Consider the following 21,524-nt stretch of genomic DNA (forward strand, 5'->3'; position numbering starts at 1 on the left):
ACTAACAAAGGCTGAATGACTAATAGCAGGGGTCCCAAAAAATACAATGTGTGAGAAACGACAATTAAAAAACAACAACTCTGAAAGCAGAAAGAATCTCTTTTGTGGTTTGACGCTCTGATGAAGATTCTTTCTGAGTTTAAATGTGTTGGTGTTTTCATGAGGTAATAAAGGGCTTGTATTTTTTTACTCAGAGATGCACAGATGTGTGTGTGTCTTTTTTTTTTTTTTTTTTTTTTTTTTAACATTATATTATATCCTTTATTTTTGGGATACCTGCTATTAGTCTGTCTGTCTTTTTGTTCAATTAGATCCAGCCCTTTTTTACACTCTCAAATCATTACTTTGTGCACTTTGAAAACATTTTTTACCCAGCGTAGCTCTCATGCTAAACATTTTTTCATCCCAACATTGTGTCCATAGTGTCTACAATAAAATACAGGTCAAAGTGAGTTTTAATAATGCTACATAATTTTTGTAATTTGCATTTTTCCATCTCATTGCACACATTTCTTATTTGTCTCAGTCCCAGTCTCCACACTCAGTTTAGTTTTGATGTTTTGTGGCTGTTGGATGTATTAACCCATAAAGGCCCAGAGCTACTTTAGTGGCAGTTCCCACCACCATTGATTTATCAATCATTATCACCATTGGTTGTAATATTATCCATCGTATTTTGTGTTTTTTTTTTCAAAGTAAACCATGTATTTTCCTATATTTAATTCATTGATTATGTAGATGTTCATAAAAACTTAGATTAAAGTTGAGGGTTATTATATCAGAAACTGAGAAAACTGAAGAAAAAGTGACTTTTTCAGCAAATATATCAATAACTGAACATAAAAACAAGCATCTCCATCCACTGTCATTGATCCAACTCCATGGGTTTTACTGGTGAATGATGTTGTAGAAGATGATGGTGTTTCCATGGTAACTACGGAGCCTCTGAATGTCCAAATGGGTCATACTGTATCTGATGACCATGAACAGATGATAAACTGCATTTTACACCAATTATTTACATGGATTAATAGTATTAGTGGATCAACAGGTATTAAACAGTTTAGATCAGTAGATGGTTTTGGTCACCGGTGGTTGTTTGAGTCTTTGTGGGTTAAAATTTGTTATCTTACACTGTGGTGTTGTTATTTCTTTTTCAATGAAGACCCTTGCTGTTAGTTTATTATTAATCCACTTGGGGGCAGCATTGCACCACAAATAAGAGAGATTCAGTATTCTTTGTATCTTTTCCAGAGACTGTTATTTACAGAGTGACCCCAGACGTGTCCTCCCCGACTCTGCTGGCCACCCCGAACTGGCCCAAAGGCATGAAGGCGTCCTCCACCGTGTCCTGGATCGTCACTGTGCCCAACCAGTACCAGGCACTCATGCAGTTTGTCAACGTCAGCCAACCCAAATGCAACGACAGACACACCGCCATGAAGGTGAAGATGCTGGGATACGAGGAGGAGATGATGAGCCGCAGGGAGGACGAAACACCTGAAGACAAGTTAATAGTCCCCTACAGCTTCTATCTCAACATGTCCAACTGTATCCCAGAGGAGGGAGACTTTGGGGCAGTGACCAAAATTAATCTGCAGAAGAAGAGCAGTGAGTAAACGCCACTTTTTACCTTTCATTTATACAAAATCAGGATCTGTATCATTTTTCTTCTCTTTGTCTCCGCAGATCTCTTAGCCATTCTTCTTGGGATCGCAGGAGCTCTTCTTCTCCTGCTTATAGTGCTCGCTGTCGTATGTGTGATCACAAAGTGAGTCCACAAATAACAAAACACCCTTTGTGTCTTTATAATATTGTTCTCTGACTACTTCTGTGCTTCTGGAAGGCTAATTTGTGACGAACTGCTGCATATACGGAAACTTTACATTCACGTATGTAAAATTAGACAAGATAAAAAAAACCTTTTTTAATTAAATTTCATTTCATTTCATTGAATGGGACGGTGCTGGAGTTAACACAATTGCTAATTTCAATCTATCGAGATAAGACGCCTGATTTTATGTTGGTTTAGAGCTTTTCCTATTTTATTTTTTTATAATTTATTTTTTATTGACATTCAGTATCAGACATTCACATTCAGTATATCACATGTGCATATAGCATACATCTGTTGTCTGCTCTAAATGCCAGAATAATCTTTTTGTTTTATAACTTTTCTTATTTTATATAGATGTCTATGTTATTTGTTAAAGTTTATTTTTTCACCAACAATATTTGAATTGTGGTCATTCTTTAGTCTAGAAATAGTTGTTCTCTATTTGCACAGTTAAAACACAGTATTATTAACATTAAAGACACCACAATAAATCTTTATTCTTGTGTTAGAAGTGTACTGGATTTAGGCTCAAGGTAAAAGTGTTTAATTGCTTACACTGTGGATGTCCATCATAGTCTAAATTGTCCTGCCACAGTTTAGTAATGAAATGAAAATATTTTTCTTTTTTATCTTCTCATAAATGCATAGAATATCTCTAATGTTTTGTTTTGTGCTGTTGCTCTTTCTTTTAAGTGAAAAACTTTTAACTTTGACGTAAATGGCCATAAACTTGCAAGTCTAACCTTAAGTCTACAAATGACCCATGATGCAACACTGTCTGCAAAATACAGTCATCTGTTAATATTTAGACAAATAATGTGAATGTGATTCCTTTATTATAGTAGTTACAAAGTACAAGACAAATACATTTATGTTTTCCAGTCAATTTGCCTTTTTAACTATTACATGTATATATTCGTTTTACATCTGCACTATTTTAATATATAGATGCTTTCTGCAGTAGTTCGAAGAACCGCATAACCCTCAGACTATGTTGTAAATACTCTATACCACAGGTGTCAAACATGCGGCCCAGGGGCCAAATCCGGCCCGCTAAAGGATCCAATCTGGCCCATAGGATGGATTTGTGAAATACAAAAATTACACTGAAGATATTAACAATCGAGGATGTCAAAATCATTTTAATTCAGATTCCACATACAGACCAATTAGATCTCAAGTAGGTCAGAACCAGTAAAATACTATCATATTAAACCTATAAACAATGAAAACAGCAAATTTTATCTTTGTTTTAGTGTAAAAAAGTAAAATTACATGAAAATGTTTATATTAAAAACTCTTATTTTCCAAAAAATGTGAAAAACCTGAGATGTCTTAAGATAAGTAAATGCAATTTTACCAATATTCTGTCTGTTATTAAATGTGTTGTGCATTTGTAATTGTAATGTAAGTTGTAATGCATGTGTATAAAGGATTAACTGATAATCTGAGGCAGAATATTGTTAAAATTGGACTTGTTTTTCTTGAGATGTTTCCAGTTGTTCATGTTATTCAGATTTTTGTAGATGTTAACATTATCATAATTTAATTTGACTTTTTTCACTGTTATTTTACTGGTCCAGCCCACTTCATATCATATTAGGCTGTATGTGGCCCCTGAGCTAAAATGAGTTTGACACCCCTGCTCTATACACTTGCTCTGAAATGCATTTGATTTCAGATTTGTCAGCTCTAATTTTATATGAATATTTTTTATAGCAAAAATCATGTTTATTTCAGTGTCTTCCATGTTATGTGACCCAAAATCTCCAAATAAGTGATGCATTATATATTAGTACATAGGACAAATAACATGCATCTGTTTTTATCGGGTTTAGTGCTTCTTTTTTATATTAATTCAATGGGTTTTCAGTAGTTCTGTTAAACAATCATGACTGAATTTTGATATTTTTCGAAAAAGAGATGCATTGTACTTCTGTGTTTGTTAATTGTTTCCTATTCTTTGTTATTTCAGGAAAAAGAAAAAAGACCAGATGAACAAAGAGTCCTCCATCTACATCGGCAAAGGGAATATTTTCCGTCCCAATGACAGAACCTTCACCAAAGCCAGATCTGACAACGAGTCCCACGTCTACGCCTCCATAGATGAGATGATGGTGTACGGTCACCTGCTGGGCGACTCCAGCTACACAGACAGCGTTCAGGACAACTACAAAGGCCTGCAGGTGGACTCGTACAACACCTTCACCGGGCCCACTGACCCAGGGATGCCTGCCATTAAAGAACCGGACTCAGAACCTGAAATGGACCAGTACAGGTCCTTCTTAGACCCCTCTGAGACCTTCATCCCGTCACGTCCACGCACTCCCATCGATCGACAGGACAGCCTGGGCTTCCAGGACCGCAGGATGGTCGACAATGAACTGTACACGTTCAAGAACACGGGGGAGATAAACACGATCCGACTCTCTGGGATCGACATGGAACCACAGCCACCGATAACAGAGGAGTCCCTTTAGTGGGTCAGGACTGGAACTGTACGATGCGCTGATGTTACGCCACCAGGTATCCCCAGATTGTGCCTCAGTCAAACTCAGTGAGTCTCTGAATGTGATCTGTGGAAGCTTCACCAGTAGGAGCTGTGATCGTCTTTTTAATGATTTCTTTAGTTTTTTTCTAAATCTGTCGTTGCTCTTGCAGGAGCAGGGACACCGAGAAAGTATGAACGTCTGGTGTTTGTTTTTAAAAGTGTTTTTTTATTGTTTACTAGTCTTTTTTTGAAGAAACAACTTTCTTCTGTAAATACAATTTTAGTTTATTGGAATAAATTTTTTAAGAATGGGTTCCTTCGTGCAGTGAAGCAGTGACATCTCCTCTTACACTAAGATGCTGACCTTTCACATCCTGGACAGTGAAAAACATTTCAACCACATGAATTCAAGCCATGGAAAAACTGTTTGGGTGTGGAGGGACAAGCAGACAGCGTCAGAGCACAGCCAGTGTTTACCATAAAGAAATGGGTTTTGCCGAAAACAACAAGAAGGAGAGGCCGGGCTTGTATATTTGCAGTGGTAGAAATAGGATTCATATCTTAGACTGCAGGAAAAAAATACTAACATTACACTGTGAAAATCCTCCACTTCAGGTTGGTTATTGTGCAAGAAAATGAGCTCAATGTTTTACTGTTTATATATGATGTTTTGGACTCATTTTACTGCAGTAGGTGATGAAGATTGGGCTCATTTGAACTATTTTAGAAACTGTTGGTTGTTTAATTAACAGCAATGCATCATATTTTAGAAGGTCATTGCTGCTGACCTGTGAGAACTCAATTTTTCGTGAGCTCAGAAAAAATTTTCAGCTTTTCTCAATGTATTTTCCAGCTCATCCAAGGGTTTTTGAATAGTTTATCTTAAGAAACCCATAAAGGAACAATTCATCCTTAAGTGTATCTTAAACAAAAACAGGCAGGAAGGGGAAGAAAAACTTTAACTAAAGGAACTAAAGCCACCAGAGTAAAAAGTATATTTTCCTGTGAAATACAGTGGAGTATAAATTTCCTAAATGTCCATGATTTTCTCTTTTAGTGTTGAGTGTTTTCCAAATTAAATAATATAGAAATGATGGATTTGATAGTTTATTAATGACATTTCCAGGTTACATCGGGTTAGACTACAAGACAAGCAAACTTAAATGATATCTTAAAGCGATGCTTAAGATTGAGTGAAGTTTTAAAGATTTTACATTGTCATTTGAGTCTTGTCGGTAAAATACAGTAGATGAGAAAAAGATGTCGGCGTTTAAACCAGTAGTTTTCAACCAGACTCATCTGTTATAGGGTTGTGGATTCGCAGCATTTTAGGAAAATTACACCCAGTTTATATATTTGTGAAAGGTGCCAGCACCTACACAGACCTTTAGTATTATTTATCAAATAAAATATGTTGGAAAAATATATGATCTTGAAGCTTTTAAAGAGAAAATGTGTATTTCTATAAAAACAAATGCAGACGATGCTGATTCCTTTGCATGTCTTGCTACCTCTTGCTTATTCTTGACCAAAATTTTCTTGGTTTGACTTTGACCACAAGGAATGCTGCAAATCATATATCACCGATTCAATTCTGTCTAAAAAAACATCGTCATCTATTTCTTATCCAACTGATTGTGTCTTTAACATCAGGATTTGCTTCCAGTTGAGAACCACTGGCTTAAAAACACCCCTTTACAGAGGAGGGAAAGTGGCATTGCAGCATGAGTACAAACACAAAGCAGCTACAACTATGGCAGGAGTTAAATGTGCTCAGACGATGTTGAACTGGCAGACTGAGGCCTTTTCCTCACGACAGACCTCATCAAACCACTTCCCGTTGGAAGCTGCGGAGAGGACGCCACAGTTCTGGGACATTCCACCGTCTGGTTGAGGGGACCGGTAGTTGGACGTGTCCCAGTTCTTATATGTAATGGTGGAGCCCATGTGGTCCACCCAGGCGCCCTCGGTTACCATGTCATTGATGCCCAGCCAGACCTGCTCGTCTGGACCGATGCTCTGGCGGACGTAGTCTCTGAGCTGGTTGTTCTCGTCGCTGGATGTGGGCGTGCTGAGGACGCCGCCCAGAGCATTGCAGTCCTCGCTGGCGGTGTGATAACGTTTCTTCACAGGGTCGGCCAGGAAACACTTGTCGTGGACTTTGATGCCTTTTAAACAAACTGAAGAGGAAAACAGCAGGGACGGTGTCATCCTCACAGACATTACACTACTACTCCTTCTGAGGATAAAAAAAGAATCCTATAGCAGTTTAAAGACAGGATATAAATACGAGATGCTCTGTGATCATGATTGATGTGTTGAAAAAGGTGCTTTGAAGATGTTTTGTTTGGGGGGGGGGGGGGGTTTACAGGAACAACTGGATATCATTTTGTGTTTTTGTACATGAGGTCAGATGAGGGTTTACCATGTGTTTTCCAGATTAAAACATGGTGTTTCAAAGCCTGCGCATGTAACCCATCTGTCTTTATTTTTATGAGAGGGAAACCTCCATCCTAAATATAAATTTAGGAAGCTGAACAAAAGTGCAAAAATAGAAATGAAGTAAATTGTTCCTCATTGTCACTGAGTTTTTATAGTTTTACATCTTGATTAAATTTAGTTTTATGTCGTCTCTTTGTTTATTGTTGGGATTCTGTTTAATATCAGTTTTATGAGTAAAACTAAAACTAGTACATTTTTGGTTTATTTAGTTTTTAAGTTTTTATAGTTGTACTTTTTCATTATGAGGAAAGTCTTTATAATAGCTGCATTTGATTTATAAAAACTGAAAAACAAACAAAAAAAATGGATACATTATGAGCAATTAACATTTGACGTCCAATTGTTTTTCATTTTAATTCTTGTTTTATTCATAGGTTTTTTTTTTGTTTTGTTTTTTTGCAATTTCATGTTTTTTAAAGTTTCACTGCTAGTTCTAGACTTGATGTTAGCCATAAAAATGGCACTGAAATGTCTTTTCTCTAACACTAGAGCAGTACTGTTAATAAATCTATGAAGAGGCTGGTGCGCTGTTAGGCAAAGAGAATAAATGCATTTAGTTTTATTTAATTAGGCCTATGGAGTTTTAACATAATTCTTCTATCAGGCACAGTTATTGACATTAAAGTGTACAAATCAGAGGAGTTTGCTTCAGTTACAAAGTTGTATTAGTTTCACTACTTATGTACATTGGTTTTTATCCCATTGGGTTATTAACTTTTTAATCTGGTGCTAATTGAGACACTTTGGTGAAAAACAGCTTCATTTTAACAGTGTGTGTTACCTGTCTGCAGGGCCTGCTGCTCCTTCAGTAGGTTGAGCTCCTGGACTATGTCATTGATCTGTTTCTGCAGGTCTTCAATGGCAGCATCCTTTGTTGTCTCTTTTTACAACATCACCAGAGAAACAAATGCAGAAAGGGTAAGACTAAAGGTAATGTGTGCATGATCGATAATTAAAAAAAAAATAAATAAATAATAAGACTAATGGTAATGTGTGCATGATTGATAATTAAAAAAAAAGACTAATGGTAATGTGTGCATGATTGATAATTAAAAAAAAAAAAGACTAATGGTAATGTGTGCATGATCGGTAATTAAAAAAAAAATAAAAAAAATCACATTTATTTAGCTTAGTTTTTTTTGTTTAGTTTATTTCAGACACAGACATAATACCAAACATATAGAAGAAAAAAAAAATACACAAAAAAATCAAATAATAGAAATACAGAAATAAGAAATCAAATAACAGAAAAAAAAGAACAACTGTTGTGCCTGAACAGGAGTAGGAAGAAGCCACTGCTTATCCAGTCCAAACCCCCGATTCCAGTCCTCAGACTGTTAGTGCTTAATCACTTGATATACAACATAAGATTGTGATTATCCATAAACACACCCCTACAAACCTGTACACACATACAGTCACATACACATATACATACATACATACACACCAATTTATATCTACAGCTGTACACCAACACACATCTGCACCCCCATGTTTATACACCAGCACACATACAATAAAACAACCTGACAATCCAAATAATGATCGCACCCTTCCTTGAGCCAGATATTGTGAAAAAAACATTTCTTTGTACATTTTTTTAAATTTTTGAATGTTTGGACATTGCCTGAGGTCTACCCCCAACCTATTCCAAAGCTTGACCCCACACACTGACACACACAAACTTTTCCTGGATGTCCTGACTGCTGGGACTTTGAAATTCCCACATCTCCTCAGGTTATAGCCACCCTCTCTATGGGCAAATAGTTTTTGTATGTTGGCTGGTAGTTGATTTTTATTGGCTTTATACAGTAGTTGAGCAGTGTAAAAAATTACCATATCATAGAGTTTGAATAGTTTTGACTGCAAGAATAATAAATGAGTATGATGATGACATATTATTATTTGTTTTAAGGAGGTTTAGCACAAAGAAATTCAATTTGCTCAGTCACAGATATGTAGGTGAAGTTTATTTATGTAGCACATTTACAACAATGCAAAGTGTTGCATAAGGATATAGGTAAAAATATAAGATTTGATAAAACATATGTATATATGTAAATGATCTGTGATTCCTCCTGGTTGTGTGAGATGTTACCTTTTTTCACAGGTTTCCTCCTCGGTGGCGCCTGCTGCACAGACCAGTTCACCAGTAGTAATACTCCCAGCAGCACACAAACACCTCTGTACTCCATGCTTGGAACTTTTCAATGAGATGGATTCAACGTGGAAGCTCGCAATTTATCTCCTCCTCGCTCTCTGGCTTTCTCACACCCTCCCTTTCATCTGTGAGAACTGGGAAAAATACTCAAGTCCAAAACTGCCATTTGCAGGAATAACAATCCAACCTCAGGAGCCGGAGTGGATGGTGTGCGTCTCATCTGGCTCCAGACACTCGGAGGACACGTGGAGTCGGACTGTTAAACAGCACCAGGCCTGGAAAGCAGGTGGAGGCTGGCAGATGAGGCCAGACAGTGTGAACCTCAGGTAGTTATGACACAAACCTCTGCAGCTTTAATCCAAGTTTATGAAAAAACAAAACAAACACTGACTCATCTGTTGCATCAAGGCCTAAACAATTTGGTTACAGTTTATGTCTTGGCCCGAAGCTTAAAAAACAAATGGCAGAATAAGACTTTTCTTTCCTAAATGTTGGCCAAAACTTAGGTTGGAAGTCATTAAGGGCTGCTTCAGTTGGAAAGGCTTGAATATTTCCAGGTATTTCTGGCAGAAGGGGATGATGGCAATAGCAAACACATCAATCACAACCTATAATACCTCTAAATTATCTGATGATGCACCTGCAAGATTTTAACTTGTTAAAAGATGCGTTCAATTTATTATTATTATTATTGTTTTTTTTTACCATATAATAATTTTCTTGTTTTTTTTTTTCAGATTTATTGTGACTGGCTATGAAGAGCAGTTTGTTTTGGACCTGTCTGGGCTCAGTCAGTGAACACACCCAACAACAGTCTGAGGGAAGAGTGGAACCGATCCAGAGTCACATCTGGTCCTTCAGTAAGACTTTGACTTTACAATCCTCAACTGACACGTGGCAAGGACAAAAAGACACAGAAAGACTGGCCTTTCCTGCACTAACTTCATGTCTGACTCAAAAGAACAGTAGTGGAATTAGAGGTACTTGTTCATTTACTCGATTATCTACATTTTCTGCAGCTTTATATTTATATTACACTACTACACTCTCAGGGGCAAATAATGTACATTTTACTCCATTGCATTTGTCCGACAGCTTTAGTTAGTTTTCAGTTTGCAGGTTTTTGACCCTGTCTTGTCCTGTGAAAACTACTCCGCTCCAAATGTGTTGATTTTCAATGTCTGGGATGAACTTAATAATGAAATGTTCCTTCATGGGCAGAGAAAAATATTCTTGATTTTTCTTTTTTTGGAAATACATGGTTCTCACAGGTCAGCAACACTGTAATTATATGATTATTTTACAGAATATGATGTATTGCAAACTACAAACAATATGTAGTTAAAATGAGCTCAACCGTAAACATGTATATTAGTAAAATTATTTAATTTTCACATAGTAAAAAACATACTTAACCCTATAACACCAAACGTTTCATATTTGATACAGGAGTTTTGAAGCCCTCTACATGATCAGTGTGATATTTTTTTCTTGAAAAACCCGATGTATACAATTAGATACATGCAATACACAGATAATCCACCAGGGGGGAGGAATTTATTCACCAGAGGCCCTTCCAGTGACACTACAAAATTGTCATTAATGAGGAAGGAGGCAGAACTTTGCCACTTTTGAAAAGGAATTACCAATTTGTTAGACATGTTTGTGTTACATTATGTTTTTATTTGTTCAAAAATAATTATATGAGTATTGAGGCCTGATGTATCAAATATGATACAAAATTGAAACTCATGCATGGAAATTGATATTTGAAAAAAAACAAAAAATGGGGTTGTTCAGAAGGACCAATAAAGGCTCCAGTTTCAAAGAGATGGAATTTTCTGTTGATGATTCAATGGTTCGGGCTTTACAGCTTTAAATACATGTTGGTTAAAAATTGTGATGGATGATTCCCAAAAACCCTCAAGGGGCTGAACAAGTGTCAACCTCCAGATTTCAAAGATTATTTACAAAATAGTCTAAATGTATCAAATACAAAAAACACAAGTAAACCTTTTTATAATACTTATATTTTCTACAGTGAGGTTTAAAAGGCATAACTCTTACTTGTTGTTGAGTATTTTTATGGCATGGGAATAGTACTTTTACTAAAATTAATTATCTGAATCCATCTACCACAACTGCAAAAGCAAAAAAAAAAAACAGAAACAAGATGTTACTTTGATAATATTAGTTATGTTCTTCATCCAAGACATGAATTATCTTCAGTAAAACAATAACGGACAAATCTAAGCTATATTTAGAATCTTTAATCCAGAAAACCAGTTCCAGTTCTTCCTCCTAAACTGCTGCCATTTCCAATTAATTTGACTGAAAACACTGACTGAATCCTTTTTTTTTTTTTTTATCTGCCCATTTATGTTTCTGTTTTTCATTCAAGCACCATATTTCATATCTGAACTTCAGCAAATAAAACGCCATACAGACCACTGAATTTACAAAGTTTTATTAGAAAATTATGTAAATATATAACACGAGTCTAACCGAGGAATCCTACTTTCTGTCTTGTTTTTCCCAGACTCTCCTCCTGTTTCAGCAGATTCATGAGTGGAGTGTGAAGGGCTTTTCCCACCCGTTTACCTGCCTAGAGACAAAAAAAAAGGAAAGAGACACGATTCTATTAACATAGGGCAACTCCTCCTGAAGAAAAGGTAAAATAAGTTTGACTGACATCTGAGGGTGGCTCCTTCTTCTGTGATTTGTTTTGGAAAAAGCTGTGATGATTTGAACTCACCCCTTCCTTTGCTTTTCTTTTATTTTGCTTTTCTACTGATTTCTTCCATTATTTAGTGACATTGGATGAACAGTGACATTAGTATGTGTGACATGGAAGCCGCGAATAGTTTTTGTAGGCAAGTTTGATTGCATTGACAATACTTCTTGTATCTTTCATCCAAATTGTTCCTCGAGGACATTAATGCTTTACTTGACTCCACACTGTGCTATAGTTATCACTGACTCAGACTCAGCTTTATCATTATTCAATCAATGGTACATGATAGAACGAAAAATAGTCACTCAGGCCTCAGTTTTATAGCATGGAAGATAAAAGGATAAAAATATAAAAGGTAAATAGCGTAGAATAAAAACGACCATAATATGCGCAAACAAAATAAAAAAAAACAAAAACAAGTGGTGTCAAACACAACAAACCCCGCCCCTCATACATACTGTAGCTTATTTTGGCATCGATCCAGCTGATGTCATCATGTCTGGGTGTACAGTGTTGTCAGCATATCAGTTATCTCTATATATGTGCCAAGTTTGAAGTAAACTGAAACAAAATTGATGTTTTAATAGACATCTGAAATTTCACCCATCATAAGTACATGGGAGAAAAAAAAAGATTTTAAAAATTCATAAAAAATTTGGACTTTTACCTACTTTTCCCAAAATTTTACATCTATTCTGGGGCACTGGGAATGTATAAACCCAATTTGGTATGAATTCAATCAATAGTTTTGCTGCTAGTGTTAATAAACAAAGAAACAAACAAAATGAATCAAAAACAATACCCCTTGCACCCCTTCGAGGGGTGGGGTAATTAAACAACTTCTTAATATGTACAAAATTTCACAGTATGCAGTGACAGGGCAGTTTAGAGTGATGGTGCATGTAGCAGCAGCACGAGCAAAAATGAAATAAAGAGGGACTGTGACTGAGCAGTATCATGACTTTGTTAAGGTGAGTGGTGAACAGTCTGTGGGGGCTGGGGTATAAGGGGTGGAGCAGTTCAGCAGTCTGACTGCATCCGGGTAGAAGCTGTTTTTCCAATTATGGATGAAAATGTAATTTTGCAGGAAGTTCTAACAGAATTACAGAAGATAAAGGTTTATTGAACATACTGTTTTGTTTTAGTGTAATATTTACTGTACTGATAACCAGACACAGGGTTCCTACAGGTTAAATTTAAGACTTTTTAAGACTAATTGGAACAGAATTTAATGCCTATTTCATGGCCATACTGGCAAAAATGGACTCCTAGAATTTAGAAAAATGCATTTATTTATTCCAACACCTTGATTCCCACCATTCCACGTCATTTCTCACAGGGGGCTGCAAAGATTTGTAAATCTAAGACGTTTAAGCCTTTTTAAGACCCTGTGGGAACCCTGCAGACAGTGCTTAAGAAGATATATTTTCAGATAAACATGAACTATAGTTAAACCACCAAAACTGCAACTGCTTCCATTTGACATGTATTATTCAACCTAAAAACAGCTTTACAAAAATAATATAAGATAAATGGAAAGTAATACAGTGCAGTCACATTATGCTAATGTCTCATCTGTGGTGAAGGGGAGGCAGACAGTGGGGGGTGGGGTGGGGGGTGACTCTACTCACCTCTGTCATCTCAAAGATGCTCTCTGGGTCCAGGCTGCCTCCTCCCACCTTCCTCAGGCAGGTGACGGTGCCCTTGTGCGTGACAGAAATGATGAGGCTGGCCACCGAGCAGGCTTTCTCCTGCAGAGTCGCATCCACCACATGCCTGTGGCCCACCTACAGATAAAGAAAAACACAACAGGTGAACAATTACACAGTCTGTTTTACTGGAAACAGTTACTTTTGAGTATCAGCAGATGGGAAATGTTAAAGTGTTCATTGTTGAAGCATAGATGAGGCTTAAAATTATCTTATTTTGTACACAATTCATAACTAAGAGAACAAATAGGTATAAATGTTTAAAATCAGAAAACGTATGAGATTATTATTTATCATTTTTGTATCAAACCACTGTTTAAAAAACGTCTAGACATATTTTCAATGATGTATGGAAGAAGTATTTTTGGACTCAAATATAAATGTATTCGTGAAAACAAACCTGTAGCTGTTAATAAATAAAATAAAGGCTGTAATAGTCAACTCTCAGAACATGAGTTATAATGAGACCTGTCACAATTATGACATAGTTATTTAAGTTTACCACAAGCACAATAACTGTTTCTATTTAAATACACCTGGATCAACCTAAAAAGAATGCCGTGTTTCCATCACTACTACCATATCATTTTCAGCATCAGTCATTTCCTTGTATGGGATGGAAATCATAACTACTTTTTGTCAATTTCAGTCAAACAATCAACCCAGTTATGTTGATTTCTTAATGAGTCATGATGTCACTGTTATCATTACATTTTAATAGCTTTTATTAGAGGCAGACCAATATATCAGCTGGCCATTATATTGATTTTTTACAATATTGGCCTTAATTTTTTTTAAAAGCCAATATTTGATCAGTAGAAAAAATGTTATAAGATATTTGATCAGGCACCCGTGTGGGCAGCACTTGAAATTCAGTAAATGTTAAGAGTACTATGTGTAAGTGTATTAATCATTTAATTTATATTGCTGCATAAAAATTTAATTATCATAGTGTTTCAATCGTATTTTATGGTCGATGTGCTTAAAAAATAAATACATTTAAAAAAATCAGCTTTAAATATCGGCCCAAAAATCGTCTGTAAATATCATCCATCCATCAGCTGACCAAATTTTTAAAAATCGGCATCGGCCTTAGAAAAACCCATATTGGTGGACCTCTAGTTTTTATAATAGACTAAATAACATAAGAAGGCAGAAACAGAACCATAATCATTAGTTCTGCATCTCTACGAACTAAAACATACATCTCCTATAGTAGATAAAAATGTGTTGACTCTTCTCACAGTTTTAACCAGCTCACTAATCGATTATTCATATACATTCCTATTAAACAACATCCTTGTCATATCAACTCACTAATGTTCTTTTTCTTTTGTCTTTTCAATAAACTATCTCCTGTGAAAATTTTCTGCAAACCTTTGAAAATCATCCTTCTTTTAATATTATGGCAATAACTGCTGCTGCATTAGTTAAATAATCCATAAATTAATACATTCAATATAAAATACCTATAATTAGAATAGGATTTAATAAATGTTTAATATTATCGACGGCAACGATCATGGGTCTCATTCATCATCACAACAATAAGATGGAAGGCATTGTGTGAGAAGAGAACACATTTTACTATTCTAATTATGTCAGGAAATTAATTAAAATGAGGGACCCTTGACTAGATACAATAATGGGAGTCATATTGATCACATTATTATAAGCTACTGATTACACTGAGAGAAAAATCATTGGATGAATATGATAATAACTGTGCATCTGGAAACGCCGCCGGATGTGAACTTACCTTGCACAAGGTCACGATACATGGAACATTTTCTACGTTGAGTCTCATACAGTCGAACGGATCGTCTGACAGCTCTATTTCCTTCCCTCCTTCGTCGTCTGTTGAGATGTGCACTCGGGGGATTCTGGTGTTAAAAGATGTAAGATCTCATTTTGGTGACGTCCTTTTTCAGGACACCAAACATAATGAACTCACAAAGCTCATCATAAAGACCCCAAAAAATACTTAAAGGACATTTTGTGCATTTACCTTTAAAATAACAGACTTCAAGACTAAATAAGTTTTGGCTGCATGAAATGACTGAAATAATCTGATATTGTTTATGTGAACCTATATTCTGTGATCCTAGTTGTCCGTGTCGAGTGTTTTCTCTTTTTCATTTATTTGCCTTCATTATACATAATATCCTCACTATCTGGTGGAAACCTCTTATGTCCACAATGGTTATTATTCAGGAACCTGGAAAAACGATGTATATTCTAAATAAATTAATGGAGTTAAGAGATGTAGTCACAAGCCATTTTCAACACTTTTCATTGGTTAAATATTTCTAAAACCGCCAGGACAACATGAAGACTGACCAATAGAATCGTTTTATGACAATAAAAAGAAAACCAAAAATGGACTTTTGAGGTTTCCGCCCAACAGCGATAATATGCAAGATCTGAACTTCATTAAACTTTTTTTTTCTTTTAAATATGTGTAGTTTTTTAAGTGAAGACTCCAAAAAGATTAGCAACAGCTGAGACAGAAGCTACTAGACGATACAATAAATAAACAAAAAATGTGACTTGGTGTTAAAAAAGAGCTGAAAAGTTAAGTGAAATTCAGATCTTGCATATTATCGCTGTTGGGTGGAAACATTTTTGGTCTTTCTTTTTGTCATTAAACAATTCTCTTGGTCAGTCTTCATGCTGGCCTGGCAGTTTTAGAAATATTCAACCAATGAAAAGTGTTGAAAATAGCTTGTGACTACATCTCTTAATTCCAGTAATTTATTTAGAATATACATCATTTTTCCAGTTTCCTGAAAAATGACCATTTTGGACATAAGAGGTTTCCGCCTGACACTGATAATATTCAAGATTTGAAACTTCACTTAACTTCTTTTCTTCTTTTAAAATATGTGTAGTTTTTTATATGAAGACTCCAAAAAGATTATCAACAGCTGAGACAGAAGTTACAAGATGATGCAATCAATAATAATAAAAAAAGTGACTTACTTTGTGTTAAATAGAGCTGCTTTGATGGCTATGGAGATGGCATCATACAGGTTTCCATCACATTGTAGGAGCTGTGAAAACATGTCAGTTTGATATTTCACCTTAAAAAGACCAAACAGGTTTTCAAAGCAGAAAAATAAGAATAAATAAATACAAAAATGCTAACATTATTTCAGCAAAATACTTTGACAAAATGACTCACAAGAACATCCACATAGAGGACCCAGCAATGTTCTCCTGCACTGATACAGAGGCTCTTCAGATCCACACTGTGTTTGTTGTTGAAGACTTTGTAGAGAGTGTTACTCAGCTCTGTCCCCAACTCCTCACCTCCTCGGCCCTCAAATTCAGGAGTAGCATTCGCTGAACTAGTGAAAGAAGATGACAACAAGATGAGGATTGAGTCAATAACAGAATCAGCCACTGATTTTAAATTCAGAAGCCAGCGGTAATGAACTGAAGAGGTGAATTAGGATGACCTATCAAATATGACATAACCAAGTTTATGGTGTTATGATGCATCTTAGTTGGGAGAGATGACACAATACTACCTCCTGGTGGCAAAGGCATTTTCTAAAAATGACCAAAAACTGTTGTTTTTATAGATGCTTTTATTGTTGCAATTTCATTTTGTTGTTCTTTGTGTGCTTCAACACTTGATCTTTTTATTTTGCCATTTATTTATATGATTTTTAGTTAAAATACATAGAAAAGGCAGTGATGAGGAAATGACAACAAATGTTACCAGATCCATAACTTAAGTATTAGTATTACCAGTAAATTAACCTGAAATATGAAAAGTACAAATAGACATTGTGCAGTAATTGCTCCTGTCAACTATTTTTTAATTCATATCATAACTGGTACTTGTGACAGTGCATTCCATCTAATCCCAGAGTATTCTGAATGAGTAGAAAGAGAAAACTGTGTTTATTGTATCTCTGAGATGTAGTGGAGTAAATGTATGAAGTCGCATGATACTGATGGCAAATATTCAAGCAAAGTGCAAACACCTCAAATTTACATTTGAGTAAATGTACTTAATAACTTTCCACCATAGGATAAAAGGCATCCTGTTGCTTTATTAAATTTACCAGTCGACAAAGAACTCCAAATAGCCTTCATCTGGTAACATGGGTCTTGGTTTTCTGATTTCTGCCTTAATCCCGACTAGAACTGCTGTGTGCCCCTGAAAATACACATAAGTCAAAATACAGTATTATTCATTCAGCCTAAGAAACTGTACAAATGAAGAAGAACAAGCGATAAGAGCAACTACATTAATTAATAACAACAGATATACTACATATGAAGAACAAGGAGCTGCTAACTGGATGATAAAGGACTGAGGGTTTTTAAATGAAATGCTCATTAGCTTCAGATCCTGGATAAAAACATTACCAGTGTGACTTTGGCTGAACCGTCTGTGTTGGACACCACATCAGTCTCTGTCTCCATGTGTCTGTAGTCTTCACAGCCTCTTCCATCCACTCTCAAATCATCCTGAGGAGAAAAACAAACTTGTCAACATTAGAGTTACCAAGTGCTAGCATCGCAGCTAGCTTTCGGCTGCAATACAACACAGATAAATAATATCCGTTGCATTTTCAAGTGTTTAGCTAAAATGACTCTGTGAATAAAATAAAGTTACTACAACTTACCCGTATACCGTGTAAAATGTACACTTTTTCAGCCTCGCTAACTTGTACCGTTGCCATAATGTCAGCACTCGACAAGCATGTGTTTACGTCGCTCTTCTTCTACGTAATAGTCTTCTTCTTCTTCGTTGGTCTTTTTTTTTTTTTTTTTTGGTGATCAATAATACAAACCATCACACTGCCACCTACAGTATGGGCGTTTGACAGGCTCTATTTAGGTGAGATCATTTTTTTTAATAAAAAAAAAGAAAAAAGTTAGCCAGTATATTCTGTTAAACAAACCGATGTTTACTTTTAACATCATTAAAATAATTATAGTTCAAAATCAGAATTTACCAGTTTTAGCTCATCAGTATATCTCGGATTTTTATTTTTTTATTTTTTATTTTTTTTAACATGCCATAAAAATCCCAGGAGGATATCCAACCACATCCAGCCAGAGCAGCCAGTTTCAATCACTGATCAGGACTTTAAATAGTAAAAACGACCCATTACTGTACAAACAAAACATTCTGGATCCTGAGTCTTTGTACAAACCTCATCAACTCTCATCATCTGGATCAGATGAGAATTCTGCAATGTCTGCACAGAATTCTCATCTCATCCAGTGACTGTGGATTATAGACCACTGGTGCAGATGTAGTAGACCCTGGTTCTGACTCTGACTCCAAACTCCAAAAGGCACAGATGAACATGGGTTAAAAGTCCCCGGGTTTGGTCTGTCAGGTACAGTTTGGTGACACATAAGAAGACAAACTTGATAGCACTGGTTTGATGGGTTCCAGTCACCAGATCGCAGCTCATGTGAACATCTGTGAGATGTTTTGGATCGATAGCACTGTTTTTCTCCATCATCAACACCAAATGACAGGAATATGATTCACTGGACAGAGTTGTAAAATCCATACCAAAGAGGCCTGAAACTATTCTAGAGGTCCATCTTGTCTTGTGCCTAAAAATCCTAAATTATGACAAAATAGAAAATTACACTTTTACATCTTAGCACTTATGGTGCAACACAGTAGTTCAGTATATGACTTACTACAGTTAAATACTGAATGTAATATGAAAAAAAAAAAAAAAAAAAAAAATGTAAATCAGAGAATATGCTGAATTTTGAAGCATATCACATCCATCATACAGGGGTGAAACTGGCTTAAAATATGTCACCAAATAGGGTAGCAATAGGCTACACTGATTTTTAAGCAAAATTGTCAAATGCTTCCTATTTGTGATAATTTTCCCCCAGTATATCTATACATATAAATCTCTGTATTCTGAGCTAATGGCCACCTAAAACAATAAATAAGATCTTAAACATGTGTATCAAAGTTTGTTTTGTTTTTTTTATTTATTGTTTTATTTTGTTTAGTGCAAAGGGTTCAGTGAGATTTAATGTATTGTGATAATCTGTAATAGTTAACCAATATGGGTTATTTATGTTCATTGTGTTCTGCTGTTTAGTTGCACTGTTTTGGTTCAGGCGGTTGTGACTGATGATGGGCGGAGTTAGAGAGAGAGACTAAGGGGGGGCTGAGAGGCTGAGGATGCGGAAGTAGAGGTGTGTGTAGATACTGATGTACCTGAGGACCGTTTTTCCGATTGTCCTGTGAGTGATTAATAAACCTTCTGAACGTCACTACTGGCTTCATCCTTGAGTGGAACTCTCCGGGGTGTTACAGTATATAGATGGGAGAATATGGTGCTGGTTTGTCACATGCACAGTAAACACATATCTTAAACATGTGTATTAAAGTGTTTTTTTGTTGTTGTTTTTTTTATTTATTGTTTTATTTTGTTTTGTAAAAAGGTGAACAACACGCACATCCAAAATTAGAGGTGTGCAGGATCCCAAAAAAGTAGAATGTGAAAAAATAAAGGAAGGTTCGCACAACCAGTGAGCTCCCAAATCATTTATTAGTGACATTTCGGGCTGAGGTCTGATGAAGGGCGTCGGCCCGAAACGTCACTAATAAATGGTTTGGGAGCTCACTGGTTGTGCGAACCTTCCTTTATTTTTTCACGTTTTATTTTGTTTTGTGCAAAAGGTTTAGTGAGATTTAATGTATATAGATGGAAGAATATGGTGCTGGTTTGTCACATGCACAGTAATATATAGTACAACGCACAGTGAAATGTATTTTTGTACCTGCAGCCAATAGTAAGCAAGCAAGCAAAGTTTATTTATATAGCATCTTTCTTTCTTTATTGTTTCCATTATAATTGTCTCCATGGTTGTTACTGTTTGTATTGTTGATACTTTCTTGTGAGGGTCTTTGCCACCTTCTTCTCTCTTGTTCTCTCCCCTTCTTCTACCCCCCACCCCCACCCCCCACCCGCCATGTCAGGTCCGGCATTGAAATGTGGTTCAACAAAACTCATAATAAACAGTAGAATATCAAAGGGTGCTTCATATACTTTATGAAGTTACCCTTGGAAAAGCAAATTTGTTCAGCACCAAAAGGAACCAGACGACCATTCTGCTGTTAGGACGCTGGACAAGACAAGTAGGAAAAAATAAATAAATAAATAAGTTGTGTGAGATACTCCCTGGTAAAATGTCCAAATAAAAGAGGATACACGAGCAATGGTGTCAGAAAAATGGGCAATGATGACTGGGAGTACAGTTGGTGTCGGCTGCTGCCTTATCGGTACAGACAGCTGCCTGTCAGCCAGCTAAGCCCATAAAAAAAAAAAAAAAAAAAAAAAAAAAAAAAACAGGAGAAGTCACAAAGCGCTTCACAAAAGAACAATAAAATACAAATGGAAAAACACAGACACAATTACAATCACAAAAAAGTATAAATGAAAATAAACATGATGCTCATATAATAACCATTAATCTTCTGTAGATAGAATGCCTGGAGAAACAAGTGGGTTTGGAGTTTGCTTGTAAAATAGAAAAAGAAACAAAAAACATATGCAGTACACAAGGTAAAAAAAAAAAAAGTATATATAAATGTATAGATTATAAATTTAAAAAGTATCTATTCACAAAAAAAAACAACTGTTTATTTATGTGTGCTCTTGTGCTACTTTTATGTTGTATAAAATCATGTTTGAGCTTTGATGAACTATATATATATATATATATATATATATATATATATATATATATATATTTATATATACACACACACACACAGGGTGTCCCATAAGTCTCCATACATAGGAGACATAATACATTCCATGGTTCTAACATGTATTTCTTTATAGTTCTTCTTTATAGTTCTTCAGCAGTGGAGGACACGCATTGAAATGTGTTCCCGACAAAATGGCAGTCATATAGAGCATATTATATAAATAAAAATGGTTTTGGTCAAGAAACGTTTATTTTTCCTATGTATGGAGACTTATGGGGCACCCTGTATATATAATACAGAGAGAAGTAAAACCCAGGAGTGCTTCTGCATGTGTTGTCAGAGAACGTAGTGCCTGTCAGACCAG

The 21,524-nt window shown here is 35.7% G+C and overlaps 3 protein-coding genes across 3 annotated transcripts in view; 1 reads left to right on the plus strand and 2 right to left on the minus strand.

The window, feature by feature from the left end:
* cdcp1b (CUB domain containing protein 1b) overlaps nt 1-6,793 on the plus strand; it is a 29,512-nt gene extending 22,719 nt beyond the window's left edge. Inside the window, exons 11-13 of the mRNA XM_030148243.1 lie at nt 1,255-1,611; nt 1,690-1,771; nt 3,813-6,793. Coding sequence (XP_030004103.1) covers nt 1,255-1,611; nt 1,690-1,771; nt 3,813-4,317 — 944 coding nt within the window. The 3' untranslated portion in view covers nt 4,318-6,793. The remainder of the gene's footprint in view (nt 1-1,254; nt 1,612-1,689; nt 1,772-3,812) is intronic.
* On the minus strand, nt 4,578-9,202 carry LOC115428980 (tetranectin-like). The gene is made up of 3 exons (XM_030148262.1): nt 8,932-9,202; nt 7,612-7,710; nt 4,578-6,508 (listed from the first exon to the last, which is right to left on the minus strand). The coding sequence occupies exons 1-3, from the start codon at nt 9,026-9,028 to the stop codon at nt 6,102-6,104; spliced, it is 603 nt and encodes a 200-aa protein (XP_030004122.1). The 5' UTR covers nt 9,029-9,202; the 3' UTR covers nt 4,578-6,101.
* Nucleotides 9,203-11,445: 2,243 nt separating this feature from the next.
* On the minus strand, nt 11,446-18,190 carry exosc7 (exosome component 7). The gene is made up of 8 exons (XM_030148255.1): nt 18,081-18,190; nt 17,821-17,922; nt 17,514-17,608; nt 16,622-16,787; nt 16,420-16,490; nt 15,197-15,320; nt 13,360-13,515; nt 11,446-11,599 (listed from the first exon to the last, which is right to left on the minus strand). Exons 1-8 carry the CDS (start codon nt 18,135-18,137, stop codon nt 11,495-11,497), a joined length of 876 nt encoding a protein of 291 aa, XP_030004115.1. The 5' UTR covers nt 18,138-18,190; the 3' UTR covers nt 11,446-11,494.
* Nucleotides 18,191-21,524: the final 3,334 nt, after the last annotated feature.

This window comes from Sphaeramia orbicularis, chromosome 11, assembly GCF_902148855.1.
Source record: "Sphaeramia orbicularis chromosome 11, fSphaOr1.1, whole genome shotgun sequence".
NCBI classification, from domain to species: domain Eukaryota; kingdom Metazoa; phylum Chordata; class Actinopteri; order Kurtiformes; family Apogonidae; genus Sphaeramia; species Sphaeramia orbicularis.

Bases quoted from the DNA above. Each gene is read 5' to 3' on its own strand.
- LOC115428980 (XM_030148262.1), bottom strand. From the start codon at position 9,028: ATGGAGTACAGAGGTGTTTGTGTGCTGCTGGGAGTATTACTACTGGTG. The intron at 7,711-8,931 runs GTAACATCTCAC...TGTTGTAAAAAG, and splicing joins GAGGAAACCTGTGAAAAAAG to AGACAACAAAGGATGCTGCC. The intron at 6,509-7,611 runs GTAACACACACT...TTTCCTCTTCAG, and splicing joins GCAGCAGGCCCTGCAGACAG to TTTGTTTAAAAGGCATCAAA.
- exosc7 (XM_030148255.1), bottom strand. From the start codon at position 18,137: ATGGCAACGGTACAAGTTAGCGAGGCTGAAAAAGTGTACATTTTACAC. The intron at 17,923-18,080 runs GTAAGTTGTAGT...TTTTCTCCTCAG, and splicing joins ACATTTTACACGGTATACGG to GATGATTTGAGAGTGGATGG. The intron at 15,321-16,419 runs GTAAGTCACTTT...TTTTAACACCAG, and splicing joins GCAGCTCTATTTAACACAAA to AATCCCCCGAGTGCACATCT.